General features: G+C 41.4%; 1 protein-coding gene across 3 annotated transcripts in view; it reads left to right on the forward strand.

Moving 5' to 3' along the window:
• pds5 (cohesin associated factor B pds5) overlaps positions 1-19,967 on the forward strand; it is a 221,918-nt gene that overhangs the window by 30,335 nt on the left and 171,616 nt on the right. For all 3 annotated transcript variants that reach the window (XM_071665508.1, XM_071665507.1, XM_071665509.1), the window contains exons 2-4: positions 11,136-11,291; positions 11,739-11,888; positions 13,795-13,979. In XM_071665508.1, coding sequence (XP_071521609.1) covers positions 11,145-11,291; positions 11,739-11,888; positions 13,795-13,979 — 482 coding nt within the window. In that variant the 5' untranslated portion in view covers positions 11,136-11,144. The remainder of the gene's footprint in view (positions 1-11,135; positions 11,292-11,738; positions 11,889-13,794; positions 13,980-19,967) is intronic.

Here is a 19,967-nt window from a genome sequence, read left to right on the forward strand (position 1 = left end):
TGCATTTTTTCCCTGCAAAAATCGTCCAAATGCCTCTCTCTTCTCTTTCACTAATAATCTTACTTCATCCCACCACTCACTACCCTTTCTAATCAACCCACCTCCCACTGTTCTCATGCCACAAGCATCTTTTGTGCAAGCCATCACTGCTTTCCTAAATACGTCCCATTCCTCTCCCACTCCCCTTACCTCCTTTGTTCTCACCTTTTTCCATTCTGTACTCAGTCTCTCCTGGTACTTCCTCACACAAGTCTCCTTCCCAAGCTCACTTACTCTCACCACCCTCTTCACCCCAACATTCTCTCTTCTTTTCTGAAAACCCATACAAATCTTCACCTTTGCCTCCCCAAGATAATGATCAGACATCCCTCCAGTTACACCTCTCAGCACATTAACATCCAAAAGTCTCTCTTTCGCGTGCCTGTCAATTAACACGTAATCCAATAATGCTCTCTGGCCATCTCTCCTACTTACAGACGTATATGTGTATATGTGACTGAGTTTGGTAAAGTGTGTGAAAGAAGAAAGTTAAGAGTAAATGTAAATAAGAGCAAGGTTATTAGGTACAGTAGGGTTGAGGGTCAATTCAATTGGGAGGTGAGTTTGAATGGAGAAAAACTGGAGGAAGTGAAGTGTTTTAGATATCTGGGAGTGGATCTGGCAGCGGATGGAACCATGGAAGCGGAAGTGGATCATAGGGTGGGGGAGGGGGCGAAAATTCTGGGAGCCTTGAAGAATGTGTGGAAGTCGAGAACATTATCTCGGAAAGCAAAAATGGGTACGTTTGAAGGAATAGTGGTTCCAACAATGTTGTATGGTTGCGAGGCGTGGGCTATGGATAGAGTTGTGCGCAGGAGGATGGATGTGCTGGAAATGAGATGTTTGAGGACAATGTGTGGTGTGAGGTGGTTTGATCGAGTAAGTAACGTAAGGGTAAGAGAGATGTGTGGAAATAAAAAGAGCGTGGTTGAGAGAGCAGAAGAGGGTGTTTTGAAATGGTTTGGGCATATGGAGAGAATGAGTGAGGAAAGATTGACCAAGAGGATATATGTGTCGGAGGTGGAGGAAACGAGGAGAAGTGGGAGACCAAATTGGAGGTGGAAAGATGGAGTGAAAAAGATTTTGTGTGATCGGGGCCTGAACATGCAGGAGGGTGAAAGGAGGGCAAGGAATAGAGTGAATTGGATCGATGCGGTATACCGGGGTTGACGTGCTGTCAGTGGATTGAATCAGGGCATGTGAAGCGTCTGGGGTAAACCATGGAAAGCTTTGTAGGTATGTATATTTGCGTGTGTGGACGTATGTATTACATGTGTATGGGGGTGTGTTGGGCCATTTCTTTCGTCTGTTTCCTTGCGCTACCTCGCAAACGCGGGAGACAGCGACAAAAAAAATATATATATATATGTATGAAGTCTGTTGGGGATGAGAGAGCTTGGGAAGTGAGTCAATTGTTGTTCGCTGATGATACAGCGCTGGTGGCTGATTCATGTGAGAAACTGCAGAAGCTGGTGACTGAGTTTGGTAAAGTGTGTGGAAGAAGAAAGTTGAGAGTAAATGTGAATAAGAGCAAGGTTATTAGGTACAGTAGGGGTGAGGGTCAAGTCAATTGGGAGGTGAGTTTGAATGGAGAAAAACTGGAGGAAGTGAAGTGTTTTAGATATCTGGGAGTGGATCTGTCAGCGGATGGAACCATGGAAGCGGAAGTGGATCATAGGGTGGGGGAGGGGGCGAAAATTTTGGGAGCCTTGAAAAATGTGTGGAAGTCGAGAACATTATCTCGGAAAGCAAAAATGGGTATGTTTGAGGGAATAGTGGTTCCAACAATGCTGTATGGTTGCGAGGCGTGGGCTATGGATAGAGATGTGCGCAGGAGGATGGATGTGCTGGAAATGAGATGTTTGAGGACAATGTGTGGTGTGAGGTGGTTTGATCGAGTAAGTAACGTAAGGGTAAGAGAGATGTGTGGAAATAAAAAGAGCGTGGTTGAGAGAGCAGAAGAGGGTGTTTTGAAATGGTTTGGGCACATGGAGAGAATGAGTGAGGAGAGATTGACCAAGAGGATATATGTGTCGGAGGTGGAGGGAACGAGGAGAAGAGGGAGACCAAATTGGAGGTGGAAAGATGGAGTGAAAAAGATTTTGTGTGATCGGGGCCTGAACATGCAGGAGGGTGAAAGGAGGGCAAGAAATAGAGTGAATTGGAGTCATGTGGTATACAGGGCTTGACGTGCTGTCAGTGGATTGAAGCAAGGCATGTGAAGCGTCTGGGGTAAACCATGGAAAGCTGTGTAGGTATGTATATTTGCGTGTGTGGACGTGTGTATGTACATGTGTATGGGGGGGGGGGTTGGGCCATTTCTTTCGTCTGTTTCCTTGCGCTACCTCGCAAACGCGGGAGACAGCGACAAAGTATAAAAAAAAAAAAAAAAAAAAAATATATATATATATATATATATATATATATATATATATATATATATATGGTTATATGTATAATGTATATATGTGGGCTGGTTGGGCCATTCTTTCGTCTGTTTCCTTGCGCTACCTCGCTAACGCGGGAGACAGCAACAAAGCAGAACAAAAAAACATATATATATGGAGAGAATGAGTGAGGAAAGATTGACCAAGAGGATATATGTGTCAGAGGTGGAGGGAACGAGAAGTGGGAGACCAAATTGTAGGTGGAAAGATGGAGTGAAAAAGATTTTGAGTGATTGGGGCCTGAACATGCAGGAGTGTGAAAGGCGTGCAAGGAATAGAGTGAATTGGAACAATGTGGTATACCGGGGTCGACATGCTGTCAATGGATTGAAACAGGGCATGTGAAGCGTCTGGGGTAAACCATGGAGAGTTTTGTGGGGCCTGGATGTGGAAAGGGAGCTATGGTTTCGGTGCATTATTACATGACAGCTAGAGACTGAGTGTGAACGAATGTGGCCTTTGTTGTCTTTTTCTAGCGCTACCTCGCGCACATGAGGGGGAACGGGGTTGTTATTTTATGTGTGGCGGGGTGGCGATGGGAATGAATAAAGGCAGACAGTATGAATTATGTACATGTGTATATATGTATATGTCTGTGTGTGTATATGTATGTATACGTTAAGATGTATAGGTATGTATATGTGCGTTTGTGTATGTGTATGTACATACATGTGTATGTGGTTGGTTTGGGCCATTCTTTCGTCTGTTTCCTTGCGCTACCTCACTAACGCGGGAGACAGTGACAAAGCAAAATAAATAGATAAATGATTTATTATACTTAATCGCCGTCTCCCGCGTTGGCGAGGTAGCGCATGGAAACAGACAAGGAATGGCCCAACCCACCCACATACACATGTATGTACATAAACTCCCATACACGCACATATACATACATATACATTTCAACGTATACATACATATACATACACAGACATATACATATACACACATGTACATATTCATACTTGCTGCCTTCATTCATTCCTGTCGCCACCCCACCTCAATCCTGCTAAACCCAATAACCTTGCTCTTATTCACATTTACTCTTAACTGCCTCCTTTCACAGACTTTTCCAAACTCAGTCACCATTTTCTGCAGTTTTTCACTTGAATATGCCACCAGTGCTGCATCATCAGCACACAACAACTGATTCACTTCCAGGTCCTCTCATTCCCTACAGGCTGCATACTTGCCCCTCTCTCCAAGATTCTCGTATTTACCTCCTTTAATTCCCCATCCAGAACGAATTTTACAGCTAAGGTGACATCACACACCCCTGCTGCAGACTAACCATCGCTTGGAACCACACACTCTCCTCTCTTCCTACTCATACACCCTTGATATATACTTTTTACTGCTTCTAACACTTTCCTCTCTCACCATATATTGTCCAGACCTTCAACAAGGTATCTCTTAACCTTATCATATTCTTTCTCCAGATCTATAAATTCAATATACTTATCCATCTGTTTCTCTAAGTGTTTCTCACAGGCATTATTTGAATCAAACACCCAATCCACACATCCTCTACCACCTCTGAAATCATGCTGTTTCTCTTTAATCTGATGCTCTTTACATGCCTTCTCCTTCATGATCACTATTCTCACACACAACTTACCAGGTACACTCAGCGAACTTATACCTTTTTAGTCTGAACACTCACCTTTATCCCTCTTGCATTAATACAGTGGCACCATACATGCATTCTACCATTGCTCCAGCACTGTCACCATGATCCACACATGCAAAAATCTAACTAACCTAACTAACCAATCAGCCACATAGTAACTCCTTTTCTTAAGAAATTCTTCTGGAATACCGTCCACTCTAGCTTTCTTGCCACAGTTCATTGTACAAAAGGCTTTCACCACCTCATCTCTCTTTTCCAAACCACTCTCCTTGACTCTCATTTTGCATACCACCCTGACCCAAACACCCTACATCTGTCACGGTATCATCAGTAACATTCCTCAGTCCTCCAAAAACACCCACTCCATCTCCTGCTTACTTTATCACCATTTGTTACCTCTTCCTCCCCCACTGATTTTCCTATTTGCTCTCTTGTTTTGACACACTATTAAACTCCTAAAACATCTTATTCGCACTGAACTTTACTGAACTCACTCACTCCAACTCTCATTTGCCTGATTTTTCAACCCTTCACCTTCCTCTTGTCTTCTTGCTACTTTCACTTTTACATCTCCTTCCCTGTTTCTGATGATAGCAGGCAAGGTGTGGAAAAATCTTGGGTCCTGGATGGTTAAGTTGTTTTATCTTTTTATGCTTATTGTACCTTTTGGTTTCAAAGGTAGTATTGTATAATGTCTTCCATGTCTTTTGTGCCATTAGGATGTTATATCCGAGTATAAGTTGAGAACTATACCTTTTTACAGGGAGTATAGCCTCATAGATATTGGCAGTTGCCAATAATTTAGTTCCTTAACCAAATTAATATGGGCTGTGAAAGATCTGTGAACAGCATCTTATTCTGCAATTTTGACTGCTTTGTAGGGTGATGTTAGAGTACAGCATTGTTCAGTTTGTGAAAGAATTAGAACCTTGAATGATATCACCATTGGTTTTTCTTCTTGTGAAAGCCCACCATCCTACTCCAGGAAGCAACCATTGTTTTGTTATGTTCACTAAAGGTTAGGTTATTGTACTTTATTACTCTTAAGGTCTTTCATGTTATTCAACTGGTTTATGCTAGGGTCTGAGTCTCTGGTATTCTGCATTGTTATTGGTTTCTTCATTTTCTCCATACTGGAGGAGTTGAAACTTATCCCCATGAAAAGCACGTTTTTCATGGTTGCCTAGTTAGACTTGGTTTAGGTTTATCCTTTTTCAGAGTCTTTCAGCATCCTCTGTTGATGTGATTTTCATTCTTGTTGTCTCATCTGCAAAGGATTATATGAAACTGTAGCACATGCTTGTGTCATTTTCACATATAAGAATGAGGAACAGGAGGAGTGCAAGTACAGTTTCTTGGTGGACTTAGCTTATTTCTGTGGAGGCACTGGAGATGTCATTATTAACAACTGAATATTGTGATCTCTTAGTTAAAAAGTTGTATATCCATCTCACAGTTTTTCTGATTATTCTCATCTCACATTTTACATCCTAAGACATCATGGTCACATTTGTCAGATGATAAGTTTATGTTAATCACACCAGCATTTTGTTTGCTTTCCAGAGCTTCAACGATCCTACTATAGTGGTCAAGCAACTGAGAGAGGCAGGATCTCCCAGCCCTGAAACCATGTTCTAGTTTATGTAAATTGTTCTCTTCCAAAAATCCAGTCAGTTTGACTCTTACAACTATTTCAAATATTTTATTAATGTGCAATGTTAATGCTGTCAGTCAATGTTTTTTTGGGACCTCTTTGCTTTAACCTTTGTGGGACGGGGGCAATGTGAGTCAAATTTCAGTCTTGATGATGATACCAGAATCTGGACTTTTACACCAGAGGATATTAAGAGCTTCTGTAGTAGAGGTGTTTTATATTTCTTTATATAAGGACTGTTCTATGAGTCCTGGCCTGGGACTAAGTGCCTGGGCATACTCTCAATGGCCCTCTCACAATCCTGTGTTAAGGTGGTGATATCTGCTTTGTGCATCATTGGGGATTACTGTAAATATAGAAGTCTACTCGGTCATTTTTCTTTATTGTGGTTTTTGGCTCACTGAGTACCACTTCTTATTGCATTTTTAGAATTTCACTCACCTCCTGACAGTCATATGTAAAAATACCTTCATCTGTTTAAAGTTGGCCAATGGAGTTTGTGAGGGAGGTGAATGCAAGGGTCTTTGAGAGAGGAAGAGGCATGCAGTCTGCTAGAGATGGAGGGGACCTAGGAAGTGAGTCCTTGGTTCGTTGATGATGCAGTGTTAAATGATAATCTGCTGAGGCTGGTGTCTGAATTTGGGAGTGTTTGAAAGGAGGAAGTAGTGTGCAAATGTGAATAAAAGCAAGTTTATTGTGTTTAGCAGTGGAAAAAGACAGGGTTTTGGAATATGTGTTTGAATGGATAGAAGTCAGAGGAAGTGGAGTGTTTTAGTTACCTTGGAGTGGATATAGCAGTGAATGGAACTGTAAGAGCTGAAATGAGTCATAGGATGGATAAGGGGGTAAAGGTTTTGGGCACATTGAGGAATGTCTTTAAAGGCAAAGATGTTTATTAGTCCCATTTGTGTAGTATGGATGTGATGATAGAATGTGTTGAAAATGAAATGTTTAAAGACAACATGTAGCTTGAGGAGGGTTGATTGAATAAGAAATGATAAAGTATGAGAGAAGTAGTATATTGAGGAGTATTATGAGAGAGCTGAAGAGGATGTGCTGAAATGGGTTAGATATATGAAGAGGATGAGTGAGGAATGGATGACTAAGAAGGTATACATGTCAAAAGTGGAGAGAACGTGGAAAAGTAGAGGTGGAAGGATGGAGTGAAAGATGCTTTGTAAGCTCAGGGCCTGAACCTGCTGGTGGGTGTGAGGCAGACAGAGGGATAGAGGGAATTGAAGTGATGTGGTTTACAAAGTACAGTGTGTTGTCAGTGGGCTGAACCAGCCATATTAAGTGGTCATGGGAAAACACTGAAAGGTTTGTGGGGCCCTTTTTGATCATGGGGGCTATGGTTTTGGTGTTAATATTATACATGAGAGTGTACGTTAGTGAATGAGGCCATTTCTTCAACTGTTTTTAGTACTATCTTGGTAATGTGAGAAATGATGGACATGCTTGAAAAATGTATCTTGGTAATGGAGAAATGGTGAACATGTATGAAAATAGTACACCTGAGTATTGAATACTGGAGTTCACTGGTTATGGAGACTCTATTGCCGTGGTCACCCCCTTGAGGGAGCTCCAGAGAGGAACATGTCAGAGATATAGATAGCTAGATAGATAGATAGAAATACTGCTGTGCTGTATAGTCCCCAGTAAAACAGATTGAAATATTTAAGATGTAGAAAGCACAGAAACACTTTACAGTTAATTGGTTAGGAACATTTGAACTATTGTGAAGGATTAAAAGAACTATGGCTACTTGAATGTAAAAAAGAGAGATGCATAAGAATATATGCCATGTAGAAAATAGAAAGCTTAAAGAACATTTTTTTTTTTTTAAGTTTGATGGCAACTAATGGAGGAAGATATAGTTGATTTCAGAAAAGATATGTGATTGCCTGGTGAAAACTTTGGTGAACTAAGGAAAATGAAAGGTTTGACTCCAAAAATTTCAAAAGAATATTAGACTCATGGTTGAAGACAGCACTAGATGGATCTAGAATGAATGCTCTGCCAGAGGAGCATGTCTAATGAAATAGCGTTATACTGTACAAGTGAAACAATTGATGGGAAGATGATAGACAGTCAAGAGAAGCATCATTATTCAGTAAAATTAAGCAGTGATTGCTGCACATTAGCCCTGCATTAATGGCAAAATCTCATTGTAGGTACTCATGGGTATGTGGGTCAGTCTTTTCTTTGATCCTCTACATATGCCTAAAATATATTTCAGCATACCAAGGTCAGCCTTCTCTGTCAGACTGCATGTATTACCACATCTTTCCCTGAAAGTGTCATTCCTTGTGCAGTCAACACTCTTTACACTATAATGTCTTTAGTCATTTTATTTCCACCACATCCATCCTTTTCTTTTCTTTTGCAGCTGAGACCCAAGATATCGTATCCATATATCATTGTGAGGACTACTATACTGTATCATGAAACTTCCCATTTTTGCCCTTACAGACACAGACCTCTCCTTTCACTTGTTAATTTGTGCACTTGGGAGCTTTGCCCCCTCTTCCACCTTGAGCCTCACTACAGTAGTCATTGTTCAATCAACTGTCATGTCCAATCCAAGATACAGTACCTAAAGCACTCTATCTCCTCCAGTTCCTCCCCGTCAGAATTTGCTTTCAGTCCATTCTCTCTCTCTCATACCATGCTGTACCTCTCTACCTTAGTGTCGTTCACATTCACTCTTAACTTTCTTCTATCATACATTGTCCCAACCTTTGTCACCAGCTTTGGGAGATTCCCTCTGGAGTGCCTATCAGGCCTTTGTCATCTGCAGCAACAGTTGATTCATCTCTCATCCCTCTTCATCCCCAACATACTATAGAGCCACCCTTCATTCCAAGGCCCTTTCATTCACCTCACTTCACTCCCTATCCATAAACAGATTAGCCAACTGTGGTGACATAACACATCCTTGACACAGACTCAACTAGGAACTGCTCACCCTCCTCCCTTCCAACTTGTACATGTTCCATACTCTTTTGGTAAGAAATCCCTCATTTTATGTTGTAACTTTTCACTTGCCTCATATTTTTGTATCACCTTCCACAAATTATTTCTGTCTGTATTAGCAAGTGCTTTCTCCAGATCCATAAATGCTCATTGGAAGTCTTTCTCTGTCTCTTAAGTATTTTTTTTACACACATTCTTCAAAGCAAACTCCTCTTCCACACACCCTCTACCTCAGCTGATATCACGTTGCACCTATCCAGTTAGGTGTTTTGTGTCTGCTACCACCGTCTTGAACACTAGGTGTAATTAGCATACTTTTTTTTTTTTTATACTTTGTCGCTGTCTCCCGCGTTTGCGAGGTAGCGCAAGGAAACAGACGAAAGAAATGGCCCAACCCCCCCCCCCATACACATGTACATACACACGTCCACACACGCAAATATACATACCTACACAGCTTTCCATGGTTTACCCCAGACGCTTCACATGCCTTGCTTCAATCCACTGACAGCACGTCAACCCCTGCATACCACATGACTCCAATTCACTCTATTTCTTGCCCTCCTTTCACCCTCCTGCATGTTCAGGCCCCGATCACACAAAATCTTTTTCACTCCATCTTTCCACCTCCAATTTGGTCTCCCTCTTCTCCTCGTTCCCTCCACCTCCGACACATATATCCTCTTGGTCAATCTCTCCTCACTCATTCTCTCCATGTGCCCAAACCATTTCAAAACACCCTCTTCTGCTCTCTCAACCACGCTCTTTTTATTTCCACACATCTCTCTTACCCTTACGTTACTTACTCGATCAAACCACCTCACACCACACATTGTCCTCAAACATCTCATTTCCAGCACATCCATCCTCCTGCGCACATCTCTATCGATAGCCCACGCCTCGCAACCATACAACATTGTTGGAACCACTATTCCCTCAAACATACCCATTTTTGCTTTCCGAGATAATGTTCTCGACTTCCACACATTTTTCAAGGCTCCCAAAATTTTCGCCCCCTCCCCCACCCTATGATCCACTTCCGCTTCCATGGTTCCATCCGCTGACAGATCCACTCCCAGATATCTAAAACACTTCACTTCCTCCAGTTTTTCTCCATTCAAACTCACCTCCCAATTGACTTGACCCTCACCCCTACTGTACCTAATAACCTTGCTCTTATTCACATTTACTCTCAACTTTCTTCTTCCACACACTTTACCAAACTCAGTCACCAGCTTCTGCAGTTTCTCACATGAATCAGCCACCAGCGCTGTATCATCAGCGAACAACAACTGACTCACTTCCCAAGCTCTCTCATCCCCAACAGACTTCATACTTGCCCCTCTTTCCAGGACTCTTGCATTTACCTCCCTTACAACCCCATCCATAAACAAATTAAACAACCATGGAGACATCACACACCCCTGCCGCAAACCTACATTCACTGAGAACCAATCACTTTCCTCTCTTCCTACACGTACACATGCCTTACATCCTCGATAAAAACTTTTCACTGCTTCTAACAACTTGCCTCCCACACCATATATTCTTAATACCTTCCACAGAGCATCTCTATCAACTCTATCATATGCCTTCTCCAGATCCATAAATGCTACATACAAATCCATTTGCTTTTCTAAGTATTTCTCACATACATTCTTCAAAGCAAACACCTGATCCACACATCCTCTACCACTTCTGAAACCGCACTGCTCTTCCCCAATCTGCTGCTCTGTACATGCCTTCACCCTCTCAATCAACACCCTCCCATATAATTTACCATATAATTAGCATACGTATATCTCTATAATTCAGAATTTCATTTATTCTCCCATTCCATTTACCAAGGGTATTATACACGCATTCTGTCAGTCCTCAGGCACTTTATCTTTATCCATATAGATATAGCATAGCATAACTAAACCAATCTACTCCAGCCATCCCATTTTCTTAAGAAATTTAACAGAGCTATTATCCACTCTTGATACTTTAACACAGTCTTGCACAAAGCTTTTGCTACTTTGCCCCTTTTCACCATAGCAGTTGCTATGACTGTCCCACTGCACATCCCAATTCAGCTCAAGCACACCATGTGTGCTACACCATTGTCTTAATACATTTATAAGTCCTCCAAAATACTAACTCTGTCTCACCTTTAATTATTCTTTTCCTTGCTCCACTTCCCCATTTGCTATCCTCTGTCATTCATATTTTTTTTGTTTTGTTTTCCTCTGACTGTTGTTCACATTCCAAAACATTTTCTTATTGTCTCTGAAGTTCATTAGTACACTGTAACCTCACTTCTTATTTGTCCTCTTTTTTGGCTCTTGTATATGATATATAGTTTATGTTTTATTGGCTCATGTCACTTTCATATATTTTGTAACAGGGAGTGAGGATGGGGCGCGGTGACAACCTGACCATACTGTATCCTCCTGGGTGTAGAGAAGTGACAGAAGATGTTGGTCCAGATGAGCTTATCCGCCGGTTGAAGACTTTGGCCCATACATTGCAGTCTATGGGTCAGGATGATGGTGCCTATCAGGTCAGTCCAGGGGTGAAAGCTTAAAACCCTTTAAATCTCTGAGAACTGTTCGTAATATGTTTGCAGCTCTGTTGTATGATAGCCAGCGTTGAGTTGTAAATCACATATGAACATATACTGATTATTGTGGAGAGAGAAAGAGTTAATAGGATGACAATAGATAGGTGATTAATGAATAAAAGGAGCAAATGAATAAATTCTGAATAGGTGAATGAATAAATAAATTGAGTAGATGATGAAGAAATTAGCTAATAGATCAAGTGTTAATGGACAGCCTTAAGGTATTACATACCTGATGTTTAAGAGAGAAGGCTTCAATGTAGCAAAATTATTAGTACAAAGAATAGCAGAGTGTTAAGAATGAGGAACAAAGATTTGGTATTATGGATTTGTTTAGCAAGCAGCAGCACCTAAGCATTATTTATGTTATTTACATCTTCTTCACAGGAATATATCCCGCTAGCTATGCATATAGCTGATGATTTCTTTCTCTCATACCCGAGTCGTGATGTGCAGCTGCTGATAGCTTGCTGCATTGCAGATGTTTTGAGGGTTTATGCTCCAGAAGCGCCTTACAAGGATCCTGCACAAGTCAAGGTAATCCTCTATGCTTAATTAGGGGAAGTTTGACACATAATTGATAAAGTTAACAAATTCTTCTTGTGAGAACTTTTCAGTATGCCAAGGAGTTTATTTGCCCTTGTAACGAGTATTGCTCCCTTATAAGTTAGTGAAGGTGGAATTAAAAGTCTTCTATCTTGTTAATTCCTCTGTATCACCTTTTAACAACCTTTCCTTTCTGTTTGCTGTGATGTTGCTGCTCTCTTCTTCTTGTACTGGTATTTTTGCCAATGCTTTTATGAGCTGTATGTATGTTCCCTCCCACTAAGGCTTGGAGGTTTGACTTATGCTTGGCTACTGCTTTCCATGTTTCTGTGTGGAGACTGACTACATGGGTATTTATTGTTGTGATATCTCTTCCTTTTCATTGATAGTGAAACTATGGCATTTCTCTTCTGTCATTATTCCAGTTTCCTATAAGCTTTCTGCCTTGAATTCATGTGTGCAAACACTTGTGGAATCCTGATTATTTTCTTTAATCTTTTATTACATTTCTTTTCTTTCTCCTGAGATGGCTCTGACTAGGGCATGATATGCCTTTGCCATGTTGGTGACTTTAAGAAGAGGAAGAAAATAAGAAAATGAATATTACTGTACCATCATTTAACTTTCAGACAAATGGAAAAGTTGTCAGCCAGAATTTGTAAAACATGATTGATTGTAATAAACATTTGAAAATTGATCTTGACTATTGTAACATGAAATGTAATGTACACATATAAATGGAGGGAGTGAAGTGTTTTAGATATCTGGGAGTGGATCTGTCAGCGGATGGAACCATGGAAGCGGAAGTGGATCATAGGGTGGGGGAGGGGGCGAAAATTTTGGGAGCCTTGAAAAATGTGTGGAAGTCGAGAACATTATCTCGGAAAGCAAAAATGGGTATGTTTGAAGGAATAGTGGTTCCAACAATGTTGTATGGTTGCGAGGCGTGGGCTATGGATAGAGTTGTGCGCAGGAGGATGGATGTGCTGGAAATGAGATGTTTGAGGACAATGTGTGGTGTGAGGTGGTTTGATCGAGTAAGTAACGTAAGGGTAAGAGAGATGTGTGGAAATAAAAAGAGCGTGGTTGAGAGAGCAGAAGAGGGTGTTTTGAAATGGTTTGGGCACATGGAGAGAATGAGTGAGGAAAGATTGACCAAGAGGATATATGTGTCGGAGGTGGAGGGAACGAGGAGAAGAGGGAGACCAAATTGGAGGTGGAAAGATGGAGTGAAAAGGATTTTGTGTGATCGGGGCCTGAACATGCAGGAGGGTGAAAGGAGGGCAAGGAATAGAGTGAATTGGAGCGATGTGGTATACAGGGGTTGACGTGCTGTCAGTGGATTGAATCAAGGCATGTGAAGCGTCCGGGGTAAACCATGGAAAGCTGTGTAGGTATGTATATTTGAGTGTGTGGACGTGTGTATGTACATGTGTATGGGGGGGGTTGGGCCATTTCTTTCGTCTGTTTCCTTGCGCTACCTCGCAAACGCGGGAGACAGCGACGAGGTATTAAAAAAAAAAAAAAAAAATGGTTTAAAGCGGTGGATCATGAAATATACAAGTGATGTTGAAGACGCGGTCTTTCACATGAGTTCTTAGTATGAACAGTATTTTAGGAATCACAGGGGTAGATATTACTAGTATTTAGTTCTGGAAGCAAAATGTGTGTTCTATGGACACATAGATATTCCCAAAGATTAGGCCTTTCATCAGATTATGCTAATTTAATGAGAGGGTTATATTTCAGAAATACCTTGTTAATGGTAGCAGGTTTATTTATGTTTCAATAGCAAAGAATCTTAATTTACTGGCTATATTATTTATATATTGGTGAAGTATTGATTGATTATAGTGAAAACACTAAGTATAATTTGAATTTTCTCCTGTTTTTGCAGACACTTTTCTTGTTCTTGATAAAGCAACTTGGAGGCCTCAAAGACCCCAAGGATCCAGCCTTCAAACGCTACTTCTACCTCTTGGAGAATCTGGCCTATGTCAAGTCCTTCAACATGTGCTTTGAATTAGAAGACTGCCAGGAGATATTCTGCAAGCTTTTCAAATTGATGTTCAACATTGTGAAGTAAATAACTTAATTTGAGTCATTTCATTTCTTCATCATAGTTTACCTTGAAATGTAATTTTATCTATCTGTCTGTATTTCTGACACCTCTTCCATTTTGGAACTCCCTCAAGGGGATGGCCACAGCTGTAGAGTTTCTATAACTAGTGAACTCTAGTGCTTCTTCTTAGCCTTTAGTGCATCACCTTTAATAGGTTACTGGCAGAGGGCAAGTCTAGTGCAGTGTTTGCAGAGGCTCATACCTAATGTTCGTACTGACTACGTGATGCTCCTGCCTAATGTTTTTACCAACTGTTTCTACCTAATGTTTCCACATAATGCTCCCACCTAGATGTTCCTACCTACTACTTCTATCTTTTGCTCCCACCATTTTGCTGAAGGCAGGGCTAGCACATAACTCACCACAGAAAATTTAGAGTTACAAAGAATGAGCTGTGTGAGGAAGGTGTTGTCAAGTGTTATGTGAGACAAAGAGAGATTGTATGTTTGTGGTCAGAATGCCAGTAGTCCACGTGTGTGAGACAGAAAGAAAAGACTGGTACTGGGTCAGATGAGTGCGACTTGACAACCACTGAAGTCTTGGCTCGCTATGCAGCCCTCATTAACCCTCCTGATACCCCAGGCTGGTAGAATACTTTCCTGAAATGTAATGATTTTTATTTTTATTTATTATTATACTTTGTCGCTGTCTCCCGCGTTTGCGAGGTAGCGCAAGGAAACAGACGAAAGAAATGGCCCAACCCCCCCATACACATGTATATACATACGTCCACACACGCAAATATACATACCTACACAGCTTTCCATGGTTTACCCCAGACGCTTCACATGCCTTGATTCAATCCACTGACAGCACGTCAACCCCGGTATACCACATCGCTCCAATTCACTCTATTCCTTGCCCTCCTTTCACCCTTCTGCATGTTCAGGCCCCGATCATACAAAATCTTTTTCACTCCATCTTTCCACCTCCAATTTGGTCTCCCTCTTCTCCTCGTTCCCTCCACCTCCGACACATATATCCTCTTGGTCAATCTTTCCTCACTCATTCTCTCCATGTGCCCAAACCACTTCAAAACACCCTCTTCTGCTCTCTCAACCACGCTCTTTTTATTTCCACACATCTCTCTTACCCTTATGTTACTCACTCGATCAAACCACCTCACACCACACATTGTCCTCAAACATCTCATTTCCAGCACATCCATCCTCCTGCGCACAACTCTATCCATAGCCCACGCCTCGCAACCATACAACATTGTTGGAACCACTATTCCGTCAAACATACCCATTTTTGCTTTCCGAGATAATGTTCTCGACTTCCACACATTCTTCAAGGCCCCCAGAATTTTCGCCCCCTCCCCCACCCTATGATCCACTTCCGCTTCCATGGTTCCATCCGCTGCCAGATCCACTCCCAGATATCTAAAACACTTCACTTCCTCCAGTTTTTCTCCATTCAAACTCACCTCCCAGTTGAATTGACCCTCAACCCTACTGTACCTAATAACCTTGCTCTTATTCACATTTACTCTTAACTTTCTTCTTCCACACACTTTACCAAACTCAGTCACCAGCTTCTGCAGTTTCTCACATGAATCAGCCACCAGCGCTGTATCATCAGCGAACAACAACTGACTCACTTCCCAAGCTCTCTCATCCCCAACAGACTTCATACTTGCCCCTCTTTCCAAAACTCTTGCATTTACCTCCCTAACAACCCCATCCATAAACAAATTAAACAACCATGGAGACATCACACACCCCTGCCGCAAACCTACATTCACTGAGAACCAATCACTTTCCTCTCCTCCTACACGTACACATGCCTTACATCCTCGATAAAAACTTTTCACTGCTTCTAACAACTTTCCTCCCACACCATATATTCTTAATACCTTCCACAGCGCATCTCTATCAACTCTATCATATGCCTTCTCCAGATCCATAAATGCTACATACAAATCCATTTGCTTTTCTAAGTATTTCTCACATACATTCTTCAAAGCAAACACCTGATCCACACATCCTCTACCACTTCTGAAACCACACTGCTCTTCCCCAATCTGATGCTCTGTACATGCCTTCACCCTCTCAATCAATACCCTCCCATATAATTTACCAGGAATACTCAACAAACTTATACCTCTGTAATTTGAGCACTCACTCTTATCCCCTTTGCCTTTGTACAATGGCACTATGCACGCATTCCGCCAATCCTCAGGCACCTCACCATGAGTCATACATACATTAAATAACCTTACCAACCAGTCAACAATACAGTCACCCCCTTTTTTAATAAATTCCACTGCAATACCATCCAAACCTGCTGCCTTGCCGGCTTTCATCTTCCGCAAAGCTTTCACTACCTCTTCTCTGTTTACCAAATCATTTTCCCTAAGCCTCTCACTTTGCACACCACCTCGACCAAAACACCCTATATCTGCCACTCTATCATCAAACACATTCAACAAACCTTCAAAATACTCACTCCATCTCCTTCTCACATCACCACTACTTGGTATCACCTCCCCATTTGCACCCTTCACTGAAGTTCCCATTTGCTCCCTTGTCTTACGCACTTTATTTACCTCCTTCCAGAACATCTTTTTATTCTCCCTAAAATTTAATGATACTCTCTCACCCCAACTCTCATTTGCCCTTTTTTTCACCTCTTGCACCTTTCTCTTGATCTCCTGTCTCTTTCTTTTATACATCTCCCACTCAATTGCATTTTTTTATATGGATATTTTTTTATATGGATATTAGGATACTTATGTACATGGCTAAAACTTTACATGTATAACTGTAGAATTGTGAAATTTTTTTTGATGAGGTTAGCTGAAAGGATGTAATTAATTTTTTTTTTTTTTTTTTTTTTTTTTTTTTTATACTTTGTCGCCGTCTCCCGCGTTTGCGAGGTAGCGCAAGGAAACAGACGAAAGAAATGGCCCCCCCCCCATACACATGTACATACACACGTCCACACACGCAAATATACATACCTACACAGCTTTCCATGGTTTACCCCAAACGCTTCACATGCCTTGCTTCACTCCACTGACAGCACGTCAACCCCTGTATACCACATGACTCCAATTCACTCTATTTCTTGCCCTCCTTTCACCCTCCTGCATGTTCAGGCCCCGATCACACAAAATCTTTTTCACTCCATCTTTCCACCTCCAATTTGGTCTCCCTCTTCTCCTCGTTCCCTCCACCTCCGACACATATATCCTCTTGGTCAATCTCTCCTCACTCATTCTCTCCATGTGCCCAAACCATTTCAAAACACCCTCTTCTGCTCTCTCAACCACGCTCTTTTTATTTCCACACATCTCTCTTACCCTTACGTTACTTACTCGATCAAACCACCTCACACCACACATTGTCCTCAAACATCTCATTTCCAGCACATCCATCCTCCTGCGCACATCTCTATCCATAGCCCACGCCTCGCAACCATACAACATTGTTGGAACCACTATTCCCTCAAACATACCCATTTTTGCTTTCCGAGATAGTGTTCTCGACTTCCACACATTTTTCAAGGCTCCCAAAATTTTTGCCCCCTCCCCCACCCTATGATCCACTTCCGCTTCCATGGTTCCATCCGCTGACAGATCCACTCCCAGATATCTAAAACACTTCACTTCCTCCAGTTTTTCTCCATTCAAACTCACCTCCCAATTGACTTGACCCTCACCCCTACTGTACCTAGTAACCTTGCTCTTATTCACATTTACTCTCAACTTTCTTCTTCCACACACTTTACCAAACTCAGTCACCAGCTTCTGCAGTTTCTCACATGAATCAGCCACCAGCGCTGTATCATCAGCGAACAACAACTGACTCACTTCCCAAGCTCTCTCATCCCCAACAGACTTCATACTTGCCCCTCTTTCCAGGACTCTTGCATTTACCTCCCTTACAACCCCATCCATAAACAAATTAAACAACCATGGAGACATCACACACCCCTGCCGCAAACCTACATTCACTGAGAACCAATCACTTTCCTCTCTTCCTACACGTACACATGCCTTACATCCTCGATAAAAACTTTTCACTGCTTCTAACAACTTGCCTCCCACACCATATATTCTTAATACCTTCCACAGAGCATCTCTATCAACTCTATCATATGCCTTCTCCAGATCCATAAATGCTACATACAAATCCATTTGCTTTTCTAAGTATTTCTCACATACATTCTTCAAAGCAAACACCTGATCCACACATCCTCTACCACTTCTGAAACCGCACTGCTCTTCCCCAATCTGATGCTCTGTACATGCCTTCACCCTCTCAATCAATACCCTCCCATATAATTTACCAGGAATACTCAACAAACTTATACCTCTGTAATTAATTTATTTTGGAATATATTCATCTGTAATTAATTTATTTTGGAATATATTCATCTGGTCACTGTCGAATCATGGCCATAAACTTAAGTACTTTATACTTGGGAGTACAGATAAAGGACTGTTTAAGGGATTATAGTTTAAAATTTTTTCATATATGCATCTTACCATATATTTTTTCATGCATGTTTGCCACTTCCTGCATCAGCCTCATTTGCTCACATCCACTATCTAGTTGTCATGTGTAGTGCACCAAAACCAGAGGACCCTATTCACAGTCTGGTCTAACACTTTTTTTTGTGCTTTCTGCTGATTACTTCACATACCTGGTTCATCCTTTTGACATGTTGTATGTAAACCACATTGCTCCAACATGCTCTATCCCTTGCACACTTTACACCCTTTTTTATGTTCAGGCCCTGAATCTTCAAAGCATTTTTTTCTCCTTCCTTCCACCTCCTCTCTGCTTTTCCCCATTTTTCTTGTTCCCTGCTCTTCTGATATGTGTATCCTGTTTGTATTCTTACCTCACTCATCCTCTCCGTATGTCCAAACGATTTTAGCATACCCTCTTCAGCTGTATGATACATATAGGGACCTCGTGATTTCTGTGTATTTGATAAATGCCATTTTTAGAATAATGCACATGGACCATTTATACATTATTTTGATTTGTGCAAGCTTAAGCTTGAGATATCGCAATCATTATTGAGCTGGCAGCACGGTAGTGTAGTGTTGCCAGGGCCATATGAGAAGCGCGCACATGAATGGTGTGGATACAGTGTATAGTCACTGTGTGTTGCACGTTTTTACTCCGTGCATCATGCCACCAAAGTGTCTTTTAAGTTCTCCAGCTACCATTAGTGCTAAGATGCATGAAGCCATATAAGTAGTAAGGTTAAAATGGAGGTGCTCATATGATATGAGAGAAGTGAACAAACTGCTGATATTAAGTGTGCCTTTGGACTTACTGAATCTATGTTATAGAATATTCATAATAGTGCACAGATCATGGAAATTGCCAATAGTGGAACATTAATCATTGCCTCTAAGACCTTGTAATCCTGAAGTTTGATTATGGAGAGAAGGGAACAAACCTTGAGCACATGGATCTATTTCTATTTATCTATATCTCTGATGCTTATTCCAGTTGGAACTCCCTTTTAGGGATGGCCACAGCAACAGAGTCCCCATAGCTACAGAACTCCAGTGCTTCTTATTAGCTTTTAATGCCTCACCCTTAACAGGCCACTGGTAGAGGGGCAAGTCTAGCGCAGTGTTTGCAGAGGCTCTGACCTAATGTTCCTAATGACTACCTCTATCTAATGCTCCTTCTTACTTCTACCCAATGATCCTGCCTGAATTTTCTTACCTACACATGAGTCATATACCAAATTCAAGAAAATGTTCTCATGAACATGCCTGTGATAAAAGCAAAGGCTCAGAGTATATGTGATGACTTTGCAGTGGAAGAAGGAACAGCAAAGATATTTCAAGCAAATTTTGGTTGGTTTTCAAATTTAGGAAATACCTTAATTACCACAACATCAAGTTGACTGGTGAGGCTGCTGCTTCTGATGTCATATGCATTGGTGCCAAAAATTTCTTAGGACCTCAAGAC

This window comes from Panulirus ornatus, chromosome 10 (assembly GCF_036320965.1).
Source record: "Panulirus ornatus isolate Po-2019 chromosome 10, ASM3632096v1, whole genome shotgun sequence".
Lineage (NCBI taxonomy): Eukaryota > Metazoa > Arthropoda > Malacostraca > Decapoda > Palinuridae > Panulirus > Panulirus ornatus.